Source organism: Mauremys reevesii, linkage group 26 (assembly GCF_016161935.1).
Source record: "Mauremys reevesii isolate NIE-2019 linkage group 26, ASM1616193v1, whole genome shotgun sequence".
Lineage (NCBI taxonomy): Eukaryota > Metazoa > Chordata > Testudines > Geoemydidae > Mauremys > Mauremys reevesii.
The window spans coordinates 2,120,441-2,133,569 of NC_052648.1; the positions used below are offsets into that span (position 1 = coordinate 2,120,441).

At 59.4% G+C, this 13,129-nt stretch overlaps 1 protein-coding gene across 4 annotated transcripts in view; it reads right to left on the reverse strand.

Annotated features, from left to right (window-relative positions):
* Window positions 1-1,987: 1,987 nt before the first annotated feature.
* The window catches only part of HOMER3 (homer scaffold protein 3), a 32,927-nt gene continuing 21,785 nt past the window's right edge, over window positions 1,988-13,129 (reverse strand). For all 4 annotated transcript variants that reach the window (XM_039515772.1, XM_039515769.1, XM_039515771.1 and 1 more), the window contains 4 exons: window positions 12,691-12,847; window positions 9,303-9,413; window positions 7,434-7,514; window positions 1,988-5,369 (listed from right to left, as the gene is read on the reverse strand). In XM_039515772.1, coding sequence (XP_039371706.1) covers window positions 5,181-5,369; window positions 7,434-7,514; window positions 9,303-9,413; window positions 12,691-12,847 — 538 coding nt within the window. In that variant the 3' untranslated portion in view covers window positions 1,988-5,180. The remainder of the gene's footprint in view (window positions 5,370-7,433; window positions 7,515-9,302; window positions 9,414-12,690; window positions 12,848-13,129) is intronic.

Below are 13,129 nucleotides of genomic sequence, written 5' to 3' on the forward strand. Positions count from 1 at the left end.
GTGAAGACCTTGAGGATTGTTTTTGCCCAGGCTAATCTCACGTACAAACAGCCCCCCCACCCCAATCACTGCTCCGGCTGCGCTTTACATGCATCGCCTCATAAATAATTAAGAAGCCCATTTGCTGATGATGCATCTCACGCACTGAGTTGTCTGCAGTCAGCTGAACTCCTCCTGCCAGCAGCAAAGCCCCTGGTAGGGGGCTGCTTGACGGTAATTGCCAGTGGGCAAGAGAAGCAGGAATACAAGCGGCCGCGTTGCAGTTCACCAAGGAAGTGATGGAGATGGAAGTCTGGGGAACCCCCTCGGGTTTCTCCTGAGTGCTGAAATGGGAGCGCTTCCCGGGGCTGGGAAGCACATGCTGGTGTGAGCTGTGGGCTGTATTAACCGAGCCCGTAGTCCGTCTCAAATGTTCAGTGCTTCATTGGAGTGGGGTGGGGCCAAGCCGTGCTTTGCTGCACCCAGCTGCCGTCCGGCTGCCTCCTCTGGATTTAGGGCCTTTCTGGAACTAGCCGGTGATGAATGAGGTTCGTTGGTTTGGAAGAGCTGAGGACTGCAAAGGGAGGGGCTCCCCCGGAGTCATCCAGCACGTGCTGGCCCTGCACCGCCTCAGTCCAAGGCTTTTAATGAACGGGCTGCAGGGCAGAGCAGACTGAAAAGCTGCTCTTCAGCTTACTCTGGCAATTGCAAATAGCGCCTGTGGGGAAATGCGAGCAGAAAGGAAAGTGGCTTGCGCGCTCACTGGGGCCCTAACGACTGGAGGGCAGCGTGGCGTAGCTGCCCAGCGCGCTGCATGCCCCCCCAGGCAGACACGGGCAGGCGCACTTGTGAGGTGGCAGTGGGGCAGCTCGGCCAGAGGCCTCCCCAGTGACAGTATTAGATTGAGAGCAAGTCAGTCGGTTCATGGGGCGTCTGACTGGGCCACGCCCATGCCTGGGGTGATGGTACCGGCCTCACAAGTGTCACAGCAAGGGAGAACTGGCACCCCTGGGTTGTTCATTTCTCTGGGGGCAGCGCTGCCCCAGGCCTGCCCCACATGGATGCTGACAGGTCCATCCCGCAGGGAGCTTGCAGCTCCCCATCACTTGGTGTTGCAGGCTGGGTCACTGGGCCCGTAAGGGAGGGGCGTCCCCAGGAGCAGGTGAGGAAGTGAGTCGTGACGTCATGGCCAAAATGAGGGCACCCCTCAGGGAGCAGTGTGGAGGGAACACCCCAGCCCATTGCCCTGGTCTGGTCCGCGTGGTGGGAGCCCCGATTGCACCCATGAGGCTGTGCTACACCCTGGATGGGATTGCTGGACACAGCACTAGCAGTGTGGGGACAGTGAATAAGGAAAAGTGATTTACTTGTTCCATAATATAAGAACTAGGGGCCGCCAAATGAAATTAATGGACAGCAGGTTTAAAACAAATAAAAGGAAGTAGTTCTTCCCACAGCAGAGTCAACCTGTGGAACTCCTTACCTGAGGAGGTTGTGAAGGCTAGGACTATAACAGGGTTTAAAAGAGAACTAGATAAATTCATGGTGGTTAAGTCCATAAATGGCTATTAGCCAGGCTGCGTAAGGAATGGTGTCCCTAGCCTCTGTTCGTCAGAGGGTGGAGATGGCTGGCAGGAGAGAGATCACTTGATCATTGCCTGTTAGGGTCACTCCCTCTGGGGCACCTGGCACTGGCCACTGTCGGCAGACAGGACACTGGGCTGGATGGACCTTTGGTCTGACCCCGTAGGGCCGTTCTTATGTAGACTCTTTGGAAGGCAGGTGCACGTGCCAGCCCGGAGCCTTGCCCAGCGCAGTGTGGCTGCTGCAGCAGTCCGGGGGCTGAGCCAGGCTAGGCAGGGACTTGTGCCTGGGAGCCTGAGTGTAGCCAGCCGCTCTTGGGCAATGCAGCACCCGAAGAGGTGCCTTCGCGGGGCAGCGAGATGCTGGAGAAGCACCGTGCCTCCGACTCTGCTCAGGCCTCGCCCACCCAGTGAGGTCAGCTGGAGATGAGCTGGCTAACCCCAGGAGGGGGGCTCTGCCCCCTGCCCCATTGCCCTCTGCCTTGTCAGCCACTTGAGGGGCAGCATTCAATCAAAGCGGGCATTGACCTGCCTTTCATGTGATCATCTTGCTGCTGGGTCATAACTAGGGGCCACACCCCCTCAGCTCCTGGCAGTTGAGGAGTGTGGGGTGTGTCCTTACATGGACCATGAGAGTAATTCATTGAGGGGTTTGCTGTTAACCTGCCTTGTTGTTTAAACTGGAGCCTCGGCATCGGAGAGCCTCAGACTCCTGCGGGGGGGCGGGGATACAATGCGGGACTCAGCCCTCAGAATGGATTTGGTTGGTTCAGGGCCCAGCCTTAACATCCCAGGGCTTTAAATCAGCAAAGCCACCAAGTTCTTGGGCTCTATGCTCCCGTCCCCTCGCAGGCAGAGCCTGCCCCTACCTGCCTTCGGGCAGCGCCTCAGCCGTGACTCACCATGCCCAGCCCAGCGTGTCCTGGCTCCCCGAGACACAGCGGTGCAGTGACTCAGTGCCTGGTGCGCTGTCTCTACAGGACAGAAGGAAGGAAAGCAGCTGTGGCCCAGGGAAGCAGGCCGGAGCCTGGCTGGAGTGTGAGCCTGAGACAACGGCTCCTGAGCTGTGCTTGGCGGGGAAGGCTGGGCCAAGTGCAGGCTGGAGCTCCGGGTTTGCCACGTCCATGGCTCCTGTCAGCATCTTCGTAACGTCACGGGAGGGCTGAGGGCGTTACCCCGGGAGTGACTGGGGCTGTGCTTGCGAGGGGTAAAGGGCGCCGGGTCATTACAAACCCTGGCTAACGCCGGCGCTGCTGCCAGCGACAAGTCTGGGCTAGCAAACGCACAGGTGTGGAAGGCAGGTGGGAACCAGGCAGAGCTGCAGTCTCAGCAAAGCGCCGTGCTGTGGCTTGCGTCTGCTCCGTTCCCACTCAGAATCAGTCCTGCCCCACTCAGCACCTCCCCGGCTTTCAGCTTGACAGAGCTGACTCAGCCTGGGATGTTGCTCAAGCCGGTCCAGTGAGCTCCAATTGCTGGGAAACTCCCATCTCGCCACCGGCCACACAGTAGCAAGAGGCTGGGTGCGGCGACATGGAGGACAGAGTGGTGGGAAGTCAGACCCAGAACCTTTGACATGCCCCTTCTCCTGGTAGTTTGCATGTGGCATGAGACACAGACAGGACCCGTGGGTGGGTGAGTGGCTGACAACATGCAGGGGAGATGCCTGCTTAATCCAGCGCCACCCCACAATGAAGCAGAGCCAGAGTGAAGGCACCTTTCCTGCAGCTGATCTCTATTTTCCAAGGGGGCCACAGCTGCCCCCAGAACCGGAACGCACGTACCCCCCCCCACACACACACACCACCCTGCGGGCGGCACATGTTACAGCTAACTCAAGCCCCCACACAGGCGTGGGAGCAGCTCATGCAAAAAAGTTCTCCTGGCTGCGCAGGTTCAGAAATCTACATTTCCCCACAACTCCTAAGCTTTGAAAGAGAGGGAGGGAGGGAAGGGGCCGGCCTAACCTAGACACAAGCTCTGTAACCCTGACATCACAGCTCCACTCCTTCAGGATCTCCCCGGCGCCTGCGCCTGCCTGTGTGGCTCAGTCACACAGGCGTAAGCAGGGGCTGGGGTTTAAGGGAGCCCTGAGGGAGCTCGGTGCAATGGCAGAGCAATCACGTCCCTTCACATCAGCTTCACCCTGAAACCCCTTCTCGTGCCGGGGGTGAGTGAGAGGCAGCTCCGCCGCAGCTGAGTTACTCTTTTCACCCAGGTACACGCAGACAGAGGGTTTGACCCTGTGGGCAGAAGGCAGGATTTGGCCGCCGGGGTTGCTGGAGTTTTAGGCAGATTCTGCAGCGTCTCTACAATCCCATGGAAACATTCTCCAGTTACTGTGTCTACACTGCACCTATGGCATCAAGGAGAAACAAAAAACAGACCCAGCCCTGATCCCTCTGGGCAACCAGCTACGTCTACACACGCTGCTTCCTCATTAGACACAGGCTAAGCATGCTACTAGGCAGCTACTGGGCTCCACAGGGCCGGGGCAGGGGGCGGGGGAGTGTGACAGCCCCGCTCCCTATAGATTTACAATACTCAACAACACCCATAAGGACCCACAAATGTCCCGCAGCCCCTAGGGAGCCCAGGCCCAATGCGCTCCAAACAGCCAACATCCTAGCTGCATCCAGCTGCGCAGCTCAAGGGGGAGCATAGCCCGGGGGCCTGCACCCTCCAGAGGCCACGCGGCTCGTGGGGCCTGCTGTCTCCCTGGACCACGCTTCCCAAGAGGCAACAAGAGCAACTGAGATTTGCTGCATTTAACTCAGGTGAGTGGCAGCCCTTGGAGCCTGGACAGATGCCAGCTCTGCGGCTGGCTGGTCACCCCCAAGCTATCCTGTTTCTCAAACCCTAATCCCCTCCCCAGCACCGCCTGCTCCTCCCAGCTTAAAGCAGCTTTGGAAAGTAAGAAAACCCACTGCCTTAAAATAGAAAACAGCTTGAAATCCTGCAACTTCTTCCCCTCTGGAGGGTGTGACTGGGCAGCCGCAAGGTGAGGCGCTGTCCCTGCCCAGGGGGGTTCTGGAAGCCCCTGACAGTGAATAAAAAGTGATCAGAATCTATTAAAAAGATGGATGTAAGTACGGTTGGGAAGGGGGAGAAGGAGCAGCTACCGCCCGTGGTGTGATGGGCCGTCTCTTCCTGGGGATGGGAAGCAGGAGCCAGGCAGTTTGGTTCACAAGAAGCAAGCGGTTCCCTAGAAAAACTACTGAAAAATGGGCAGGCAGGTGAGCCCCGTCCCTAGAAAAGGAGTTTCCTTCTGTAAAAATGTCAGGGAAATGCGTTAGAGTGAGGCCAGGAGAGCAGCGTCACTGAGCAGCACGGGGGGACCCTGCCACCTGCCGGCCACGCCAACGCCGGGCAGGATCCAGAGAGGCCTGGACATGACTCACGGACACTCCTTGGGTGGAAACCCCCCGAGTTCAGCTGCCTACTGGCACCAGGTCTGCCCTCAATGCACAGCAGGCGGCTCTGGCCAGTCTCCACAGACAGTTGCAGGCATCTCCTGGTTTGTGGCTGGACCCCGCCCAGGTCCCAATTCCTGCTGCAGTTTGTAACCGGCCTCAGCTGGGCTCTGCCCCTCCCGGAAGGTGTCTCTGTGGCCAGGGCTGCTCAGTTGCTTTCCACCAGCTTGGCAAGTCCCTGCCGGAGCTCGCTGAGCTCAAATATCTTCACATCCATTAGCTCGCCCACCTTGGTGACTTCGCCCTGCATCTTCTCCCTCTCGGCCAGCTGCTCGGCCAGCGTTTGCTCAGCCACGTGCACACGTCGCTCCAGCTCCGCGTTGCGTCCTTCCAGCTCCTGGCCAGGGATGCAAAGGATCAGTAAACAAACGGACAATGAAGCAGCTACCCCCGCACCTTAACCGCACACACCCCACAGCCAACACACACACAGCAGCTACACCTTCACCTTAACTGCACACACACACACCAGCCAACACACACACAGCAGCTACACCTCCACCTTAACCGCACACACCCCACAGCCAACACACACACAGCAGCTACACCTCCACCTTAACCGCACACACCCCACAGCCAACACACACACAGCAGCTACACCTCCACCTTAACTGCACACACACACACCAGCCAACACACACACAGCAGCTACACCTCCACCTTAACTGCACACACCCCACAGCCAACACACACACAGCAGCTACATCTTAACCGCACACACCCCACAGCCAACACACACACAGCAGCTACACCTCCACCTTAACCGCACACACACACACCAGCCAACACACACACAGCAGCTACCCCTCCACCTTAACCGCACACACACACACCAGCCAACACACACACAGCAGCTACACCTCCACCTTAACCGCACACACACACACCAGCCAACACACACACAGCAGCTACCCCTCCACCTTAACCGCACACACAGCAGCTACACCTCCACCTTAACCGCACACACCCCACAGCCAACACACACACAGCAGCTACCCCCGCACCTTAACTGCACACACACACACCAGCCAACACGCACAGCGGCTACCCCTGCGCCTGAACACACACCCCACAGCCAACACACACACAGCAGCTACTCTACACCTGTAACTGCACACACACACCCAGGTTATCCCCTACACCAGCACAGATGCCCATGTCCTTACCCCTACTCATCACATACCCATGTGCAGAATCCCCTGCCACGGCCCTTCTCACAGGTGCACACCAGGTGCACGGAAAACACATTCCTTTATTGATCCCATTGCTGAACTGGCCCCAGCAGCTCAGGCTGGAGTTCACCTCTTGGTACCTGGGCCTGACCCCCCCGGCCTGTGTGGTCTGACCATCACCCCGCGTACACCGCACGTGGCAGGAGTCTGGGAGCTCAGCACATGCCAGCCGTCTAATCGCACTAGCCTCTGGAGATGCAATGCCAGAGCTGTCCACAGGCCCAGCAGAAACTCTCCTCTCCTGGCCTCTGTCCAGCCTCGGAGCTGCAGGCCTAGGATAAGACCATGTAGGTCTCTCTCCACCCCACACCCAGCACCCGGTCGCTGAGCAGGAAGATGCTTGTCCCATAAAACCGGAGTCCTGTGCTGTGAGCAGAGCCCGTATCAGAGCCCCAGCCCCAGCAGGCCCTGACGGGCACAAGCAGGCAGCCCTCTGAGAGCCTGGATAAATGGAATGAGAGATGCCATCTGCGTCCTGCCTAGGGGTACAGAGCAGCTTGCATCCCTCCTTGCCTGCCCTCCCCTGTGAACCCGCTGGAGTCAGCGCTCCACCCCTGAGGGGGTCAGCTGGCAAGAGATTCTGCAGCTCCCCTTCCTGCAGGCTGGACGCATCCTCTGCCCAGAACGGGGCCCAGCCAGTGAGCAGAGTGCCCGGCCTCCCGGGGCTGCCAGGGGATAGAGGGTTACAAGGCACCGCCCTGCCCTAGCTGCATGTCCAGCAGGACGCATCAGGCTCTGGGGGAAGTGTGATACGCAGAGAGGGTTCGTTATCTTTTCAGCACACGTTGGGTGCTGGGTGCAACAGCCTTTCTGTGGGGCGTGGGAGGGAGCAGAGAAGGAAGCACATCCCAGTCCTGTCGCCCAGCAGCACCCCAGGAATACACAGGATGGGGTCCCCTTGCTGGCTGTGGCCGGGGAAATCATTCCCTATCAGCAGCTCTGCAGAGAGAGGAAAAGGGGACCCAGCCTAGTTGGGCTGGAAGCAGAGTGAGAACCCCAGACCTGCCCCCTCTCACGGGCACAGGGGAGAGGGGTGTAGCTGGGACGGGGGTGCTGGCCATCCCCCAGTCTTCAATGATGTGTCAAGATGGATCTGTCTCGACAGCGCAGTGCTGTCCCCAGACCTGCCATTCTCTACGGGGTCTCCCCAGCGACCTCCCATCTGTCACCTGCAGCTTCTGCAGCATTTCCTCGCGCTCCCCTTCTGCCTCCCACTGGCCACTCTTCTGGCTCTTCAGCTGCTGAATTTCCTGAATCACGGAAAGGAAAATGATCAGTGCCCAGGCCAGTCCCATGCTCCCCGGGCCATCGCTCCTCATGCAGCCTCAGCACCCACAGGCCGTGCCAAGCCAGGAGACCGATGCCACGTTGTGCTTTGCCAACACCCCATCACAGAGGATACACGTACGCAGCCCCCTCAATCCTCCCCTGACTATGGCCAAACCCAGCCCCCCTGGCTCCAGGCCCTCCACCCCCTTTCTCCTCCTGGCTCAGCCCCCACTGCTCGTCTGACCACCCACACAGGGCACGTCCACACTGCAGCGGGGGGAGCAGACTCACCTCCGCGGGGCTCAAACTGGCCCACTAGAAATCCCAGTGCGGACGGTGCAGCTGGGGCTGGAGCTCCGGCTCTCAAGCCTGGGGGCTGGCTGGGAGCATGAGCTGCCACCCAGCTGCACTGTCCACACTGGAGCCCTGCCAGGGCAAGTCTGTCTCCCGAAGTTGGAGGTGTAGATGCACCCACAGTGTCCTACTCCAGTGCTCACATCCAGGCCTTGCTGTGCTGCCCTCTCCTGACCCTGCCTATTGCCCACCCTTTCCTCCGGCCCCGCTAGCCCAGGAGTCTTCGGTCTTAACAAAACAAAGAGCAGATTAACCACCCCCCCTCTCCCGCCCTCTGCTTGCACACCACCTTCTCCTGCGTCCTCTGGGTCGTCTCGGCTCCAGGGGCAGGGCCTCCCTGCCCACCCCTCACCCCACGGCCTTTCCCCTCTCTCCTCGGCAGGCGTGGGGGGCAGACGGAGCTCTCGCTCCAGACACACACTGAATGATCTGCAGAACAAACTCCCACCCCCACCCCTTGCCAAGAGCATCCCCCGGCGCTGCCACCCACCCGCTTGGCACAGCTAGGGAAGAAGGTGCAAAGGAACAAATCCCAGAGACTCTCTCCACATCTCCCCTCCCCCAACCCCTGTAATTAAAGCTCTGCTTTCAATCATTAATGTACATGCTGCGAAAGCAAGAGGCAATAACTAGGCCAGAGGTTAAACGGAGCTGCAGAGCATGTGGGGCAGGCTGTGCCATCTGCAGCTGAACCAGCTACACCAGAGGCTGTCATGGGGGGGTGAGGCAGGGGCTGTCTGATGCCCTGGCCTGGGATCAGGAGCCTCTACATGGGGACCCTCAGGCTTCACACCTATTCAGCCTCAATTCTCTTTTGTGAGCAGGTCAGGAGACCACATGGGGCCCCTCCAGTGCTGACCTGTGACCCCCTTCTCCTTGGGAAACCGCCCTCCCCTACGCCGGGGCTTTTCACACCGCTCTGCACAGAGGAGGCAGAACCTGCTTCAGGAAGTGTCTTGGGGCGCTGGGCCCCCGACCGACATCTGCTCCCCTGGCTAACCAGCAACGTGTAGCCCCAGCAGCCGCTACGTTCGCTGGAGAAAGCTAGAGCGATGGCTCAAAGCCGACAGGGAGTGGGGAAAATGGCAGGGGGTTGCTAAAGGGCAGGAAACCATCCATGTGATGGAGGCTGGGGCCGTCCCAGTAAGATATGGCCCAGTGCCACAGAACAAAGCGTTCTCACGGCTCCATGCTCTCCTCCCTGGGCCCGGGACAGAACTCGCTCTGAGAGCGGCGGAGGCAGACCAGGGGGGTCCCGCAGGCCAGGGAGGGGGGGAGATAGAGGGTAGCGTGGTGGGGTGTGGTGACAACAGCCCAAGATTCACTCATATTTTGGGCGTCTCCTAGCCGCCTCCCTTGGGGCACCGCGGTCGTTCAGCCGCTGCTCCGAGTCTCGTCTGCTCCACGGCTGTTACCTCGTCTTTCGCCTTGATCAGCAGCTCCAGCTCCTCCAGCGTCTGGTTCAGCTCCTCCTTGCTGCCCTCGCTGGAGGAATCGTGGGCTTTCTGCAGCTCCAGTTCAGCCACCTACATGGATATGCCGGGAGAAGGGAATCGGGTCACAGTGCCGCCTGCCTGCCGGAGCCGGGCGCCTGCCGGAGCTGGGCGCACAGGCCTGGGGATGCAGCTAAGGGGCTGGCCAGGGGCTTCAGCGCTGAGGCAGGTCAAGACAAACCTTCCAGCTGCTGGGCAAGGTGATTATTCCTGGCCAGGAGCCCCCGGACCCTAGCAGCCTTGTGGCTTCTAACTAGAACATGCCCACCCCACAATCGCAGCCTCTGCTCCTTGGCGCGTCTGGCAGCACCGCCCTAAAGCGCTCCTGGCTGGACTGGGGGGAGAGTTAAGGGGGAAGGATCTTTCCCACTGTCCCTCTCCACTCCACGTGTAAACATGGGCTGGGAAAGCAGGGAAACTCCACCTCAGCGCCCACCACTAACAAGGTATCTGAGGCTTCAGTTCTCCATGACCTGGCCCCTCACTCGCTAGCGCTGCTACCAGCCCTTGTCCAGAGCTGGCCCCCACATCTCTACGGGGGTTCGGAGTGCCTGTCACCTTGGTATCTAGCCTCTGCAGATCAAAGGCTTCCACGAGCCCCCAACAGCACAGCCGCGCAGTGGGGAACATGGTGCGGCAGCCATGTCGGGCCCCCTCCCCCCCCCGTGGAGAGCTGCGCTGGGCGTGAAAGAGTCTCTTGCAGCTCTGCTGTGCTGGGACGTTAGCAAATGGCAGCAGGGACCCAAGGGTCAGGAGCACGTGACAGTCCCTAACCGGGCAAAAGTCAGCCATGAAATCATCCCCTCCTGCTAGGTAAATCTCCCCTCCCCCACACAGATACTCATTGCCTCTTCCCCTGACGTACCCCTCTCCTCTTCCTCCAAGGGTCCCTCTGCTCCTCCTCCAAACTCCAAGTCCAACCAGGTACCGCTCCCTCCCTCCTCAGACTCTCCCCTCCCCCAGCCTCAGAGCCTCTCTGGCAGCCCTTCAGCCCATGCCCAGTGACCAGAAGCCTCAGTCTCACTTTGCACAGAAGCAGGATCTTGTCCAGTGGCTCCCGCTGGGCTGACCCTGAACAAAGATTCCCTCCCTCCCCTCGGTGCAGATCCCACACTCCCCCCTTCCCCTGCAGTCTCACGCTTCCAGCAAAGCTGAGCCAGCTGAGATCAGCCACACGGCCCTGAGGGGTGTGCGGAGGGCCAGGTTCTGCTCTCAGTCCTGCCTCTGCGGAGCCGGAGACCCTGCTGCCATCAGTGGAGTTACCACAGATTTACACCAGCCTGAACACGGGGGGGCTTGGCCCAGGCGCTCTCCGTTTCTGAAAAATGCTGCACAGAAGCTTAAATAATTCATCGGCAGAGGATTTGCTTTGAAAAGTTCATCCCAGGACCCACACCTAGGCTGAAAACCCTCAGCCTTGGCTGCACCGAGCGCCGCTGGTGCACTTTCAAGAGGGGAGCTCTAGGATAGGCGTGTGCAGTGGGATACAGCAGGCTACGTGGCCTAGGCTGGGCCTGCAGTGGGCTTAGCTTGACGCTGGTGATCATGAGCTGCCAGATTCCCAGGATCGCTGCCGTCATGATCCCCAGAGCCCTGGTCCCTGGAGGCCACCCCGGGCCCCATGACGGGTGCGCCTTGCAGTGAGTCAGCAGATGCTTTGGTTTATTAATGGGCAACTCTCTGGATGCTCTTGACTCTTGATCTTTTCCCCGGTTCTTCCTAGTCACCTTTTATGGGGTCAGCCAGTCTCATTAGACCCACGACCATCTCTTTCGACTGGGAGAACATTGAACAACTGGGGGATGGGGGAGGGATCGGCAGCCCTTGGTTTATCCCCATAGGCAGTGGCAGGTGACGCAAGCTTCCCCCTCCCACCACCTGTGCGTGCACACACCCGCCACACGTCCCAGCTACGCCTCGCCGGGCGTCCTCTAGGGGCGAGAGGGAAGTTCGTTCTTTGTGGCTTATTCAGTCCTTGGCATCTCTGCTGAGAGTTAGCGTCAGGCCTGGTGACTATCTGTGGGATGCTCACTGGGTATTGGGCTGGAAACCACCAATGCATCACCTAAAGCAGGCGTCGGCAACCTTTCAGAAGTGCTGTGCCGAGTCTTCATTTATTCACTCTAATTTAAGGCTTCCCGTGTCAGTGATACATTTTAATGTTTTTAGAAGGTCTCTTTCTATAAGTCTATAATATATAACTAAACTATTGTTGTATGTAAGTAAATAATGTTTGCCTACCCCTGACCTAAAGGAACTAGCAAATAGCCCTACCTCGCATGGGAACAACTGCTGCTTCCTACAGACCTGCATGTAACTCAGACCACTGGCCTAGAGGCGAAAAGGCTCCACGACCCCTTTGCAAGGGCTCTGTAGCCCCTTCCCAACCAAATCCTGCAAGGACTCTGCAGCTCCTCTCCCCAGCGAGCCTGGCCCTGTGACTGGCACTCCTCCGCCTTGCCGCAGCACAGCTGATCCGGGATCTCTCCCCCACTAGGTAGGTCAAAAGCCCCTATTGTTCCACCAAAGGCTGCATACAAGGGCCTGTTTGTCAGGGATCACACTGCCGCTGTTCTGCTCGGAGCTAATTTTAGCAGCGTGAGTGTCTTTCACCCCGTCTGTTGCCAGGCCAGACGGCTGCCCAGGTGCCCGGCGCAGGGGCAGGAGGTGAATGCGAAGGGGAGCACAGCCCTCACTCACCACGGGTGGCAGCTGGGGAACCTCAGGCAGCAGGAGCGAGGGAGAAACACTCCCACATGCTCCCCTCCCCACCCCCGCCCGGCCGTACCAGCCATCCTGCAGGAGGGGAGGGCAGGGGAGCAGGACCTGCTGTCACTCAGCAGCAATGTCTCTGGCTCTTTAATAAATGCTGTCCAGAGGCAACGTGTTGGGGGGCATGCGGGGGGTCACATGTCCCCCCAGAGTCGCTGCTTGGCTTGTACTGAGCATACTCAGTAACATCTGTTGGAGCCGCTGCCCTCACTCAGCCCCCCCAGTCTGATGTGAGGTTCTGTCCTGCTGGGCCCTGAGGAAGGGGGCTGAGGTTTGGGGGGTGGAAATGGGGATCTAACTCTCTGTAGCCCTCACCTACCACCAGCAAACAGGAGGCAGGAGAGCAGGCTAAATGGCCCAATGGTCTGATCCATTATGGCAACAGCCATATCCCGCTGATGCCCAGGTAGCACCTTTCATCCGCACCTGATCTCCCACTGGCCCCCAGCGGGGTTGAAGGCAGCATGTGGCCCACAAGCTGTGGGGGCCATGCAGATCTGAGACCAGGGCGCCGCCTTGCCCCGTTCCTTGTGCTCACCCGCAGCCGCAGCGTCTCCGTCTCCTCCTGGTACGCGGCCAGCTGCTTTTTCCACTGCTCCACGCTGGCGTTGGCCTCCTGCAGGGCAGCCACCAGCTTGTTGTTGTTGTCCTGGAGGGTGAAGAATTCAGCTTCCCACTGGACCTCGGGCACTGAGCTGCAGGAGGGGGCATGGAACCACAAGCCGGGAGTGAGAGGGGGGAGAAAGGGTCTCTGCTTCCCCGGGGGTGTCTCAGCAGAGAGGCCTCCCTTCCCCCACTGGGCAGCTTCCCGAAGAGCCAATTCCCAATGCCGACATGTCCCGCTCAGAGCCAGTCCTGAGGGACGGGACCTCAGGCCGCCGTGATCCGCTGCAGAACATCCAGGAGGGAAGGAGCCTGGTCGAGGCTGTCATGGAAGCCATGGCTTCACCACTGAGCAACAGTGATTCCAGCACAAG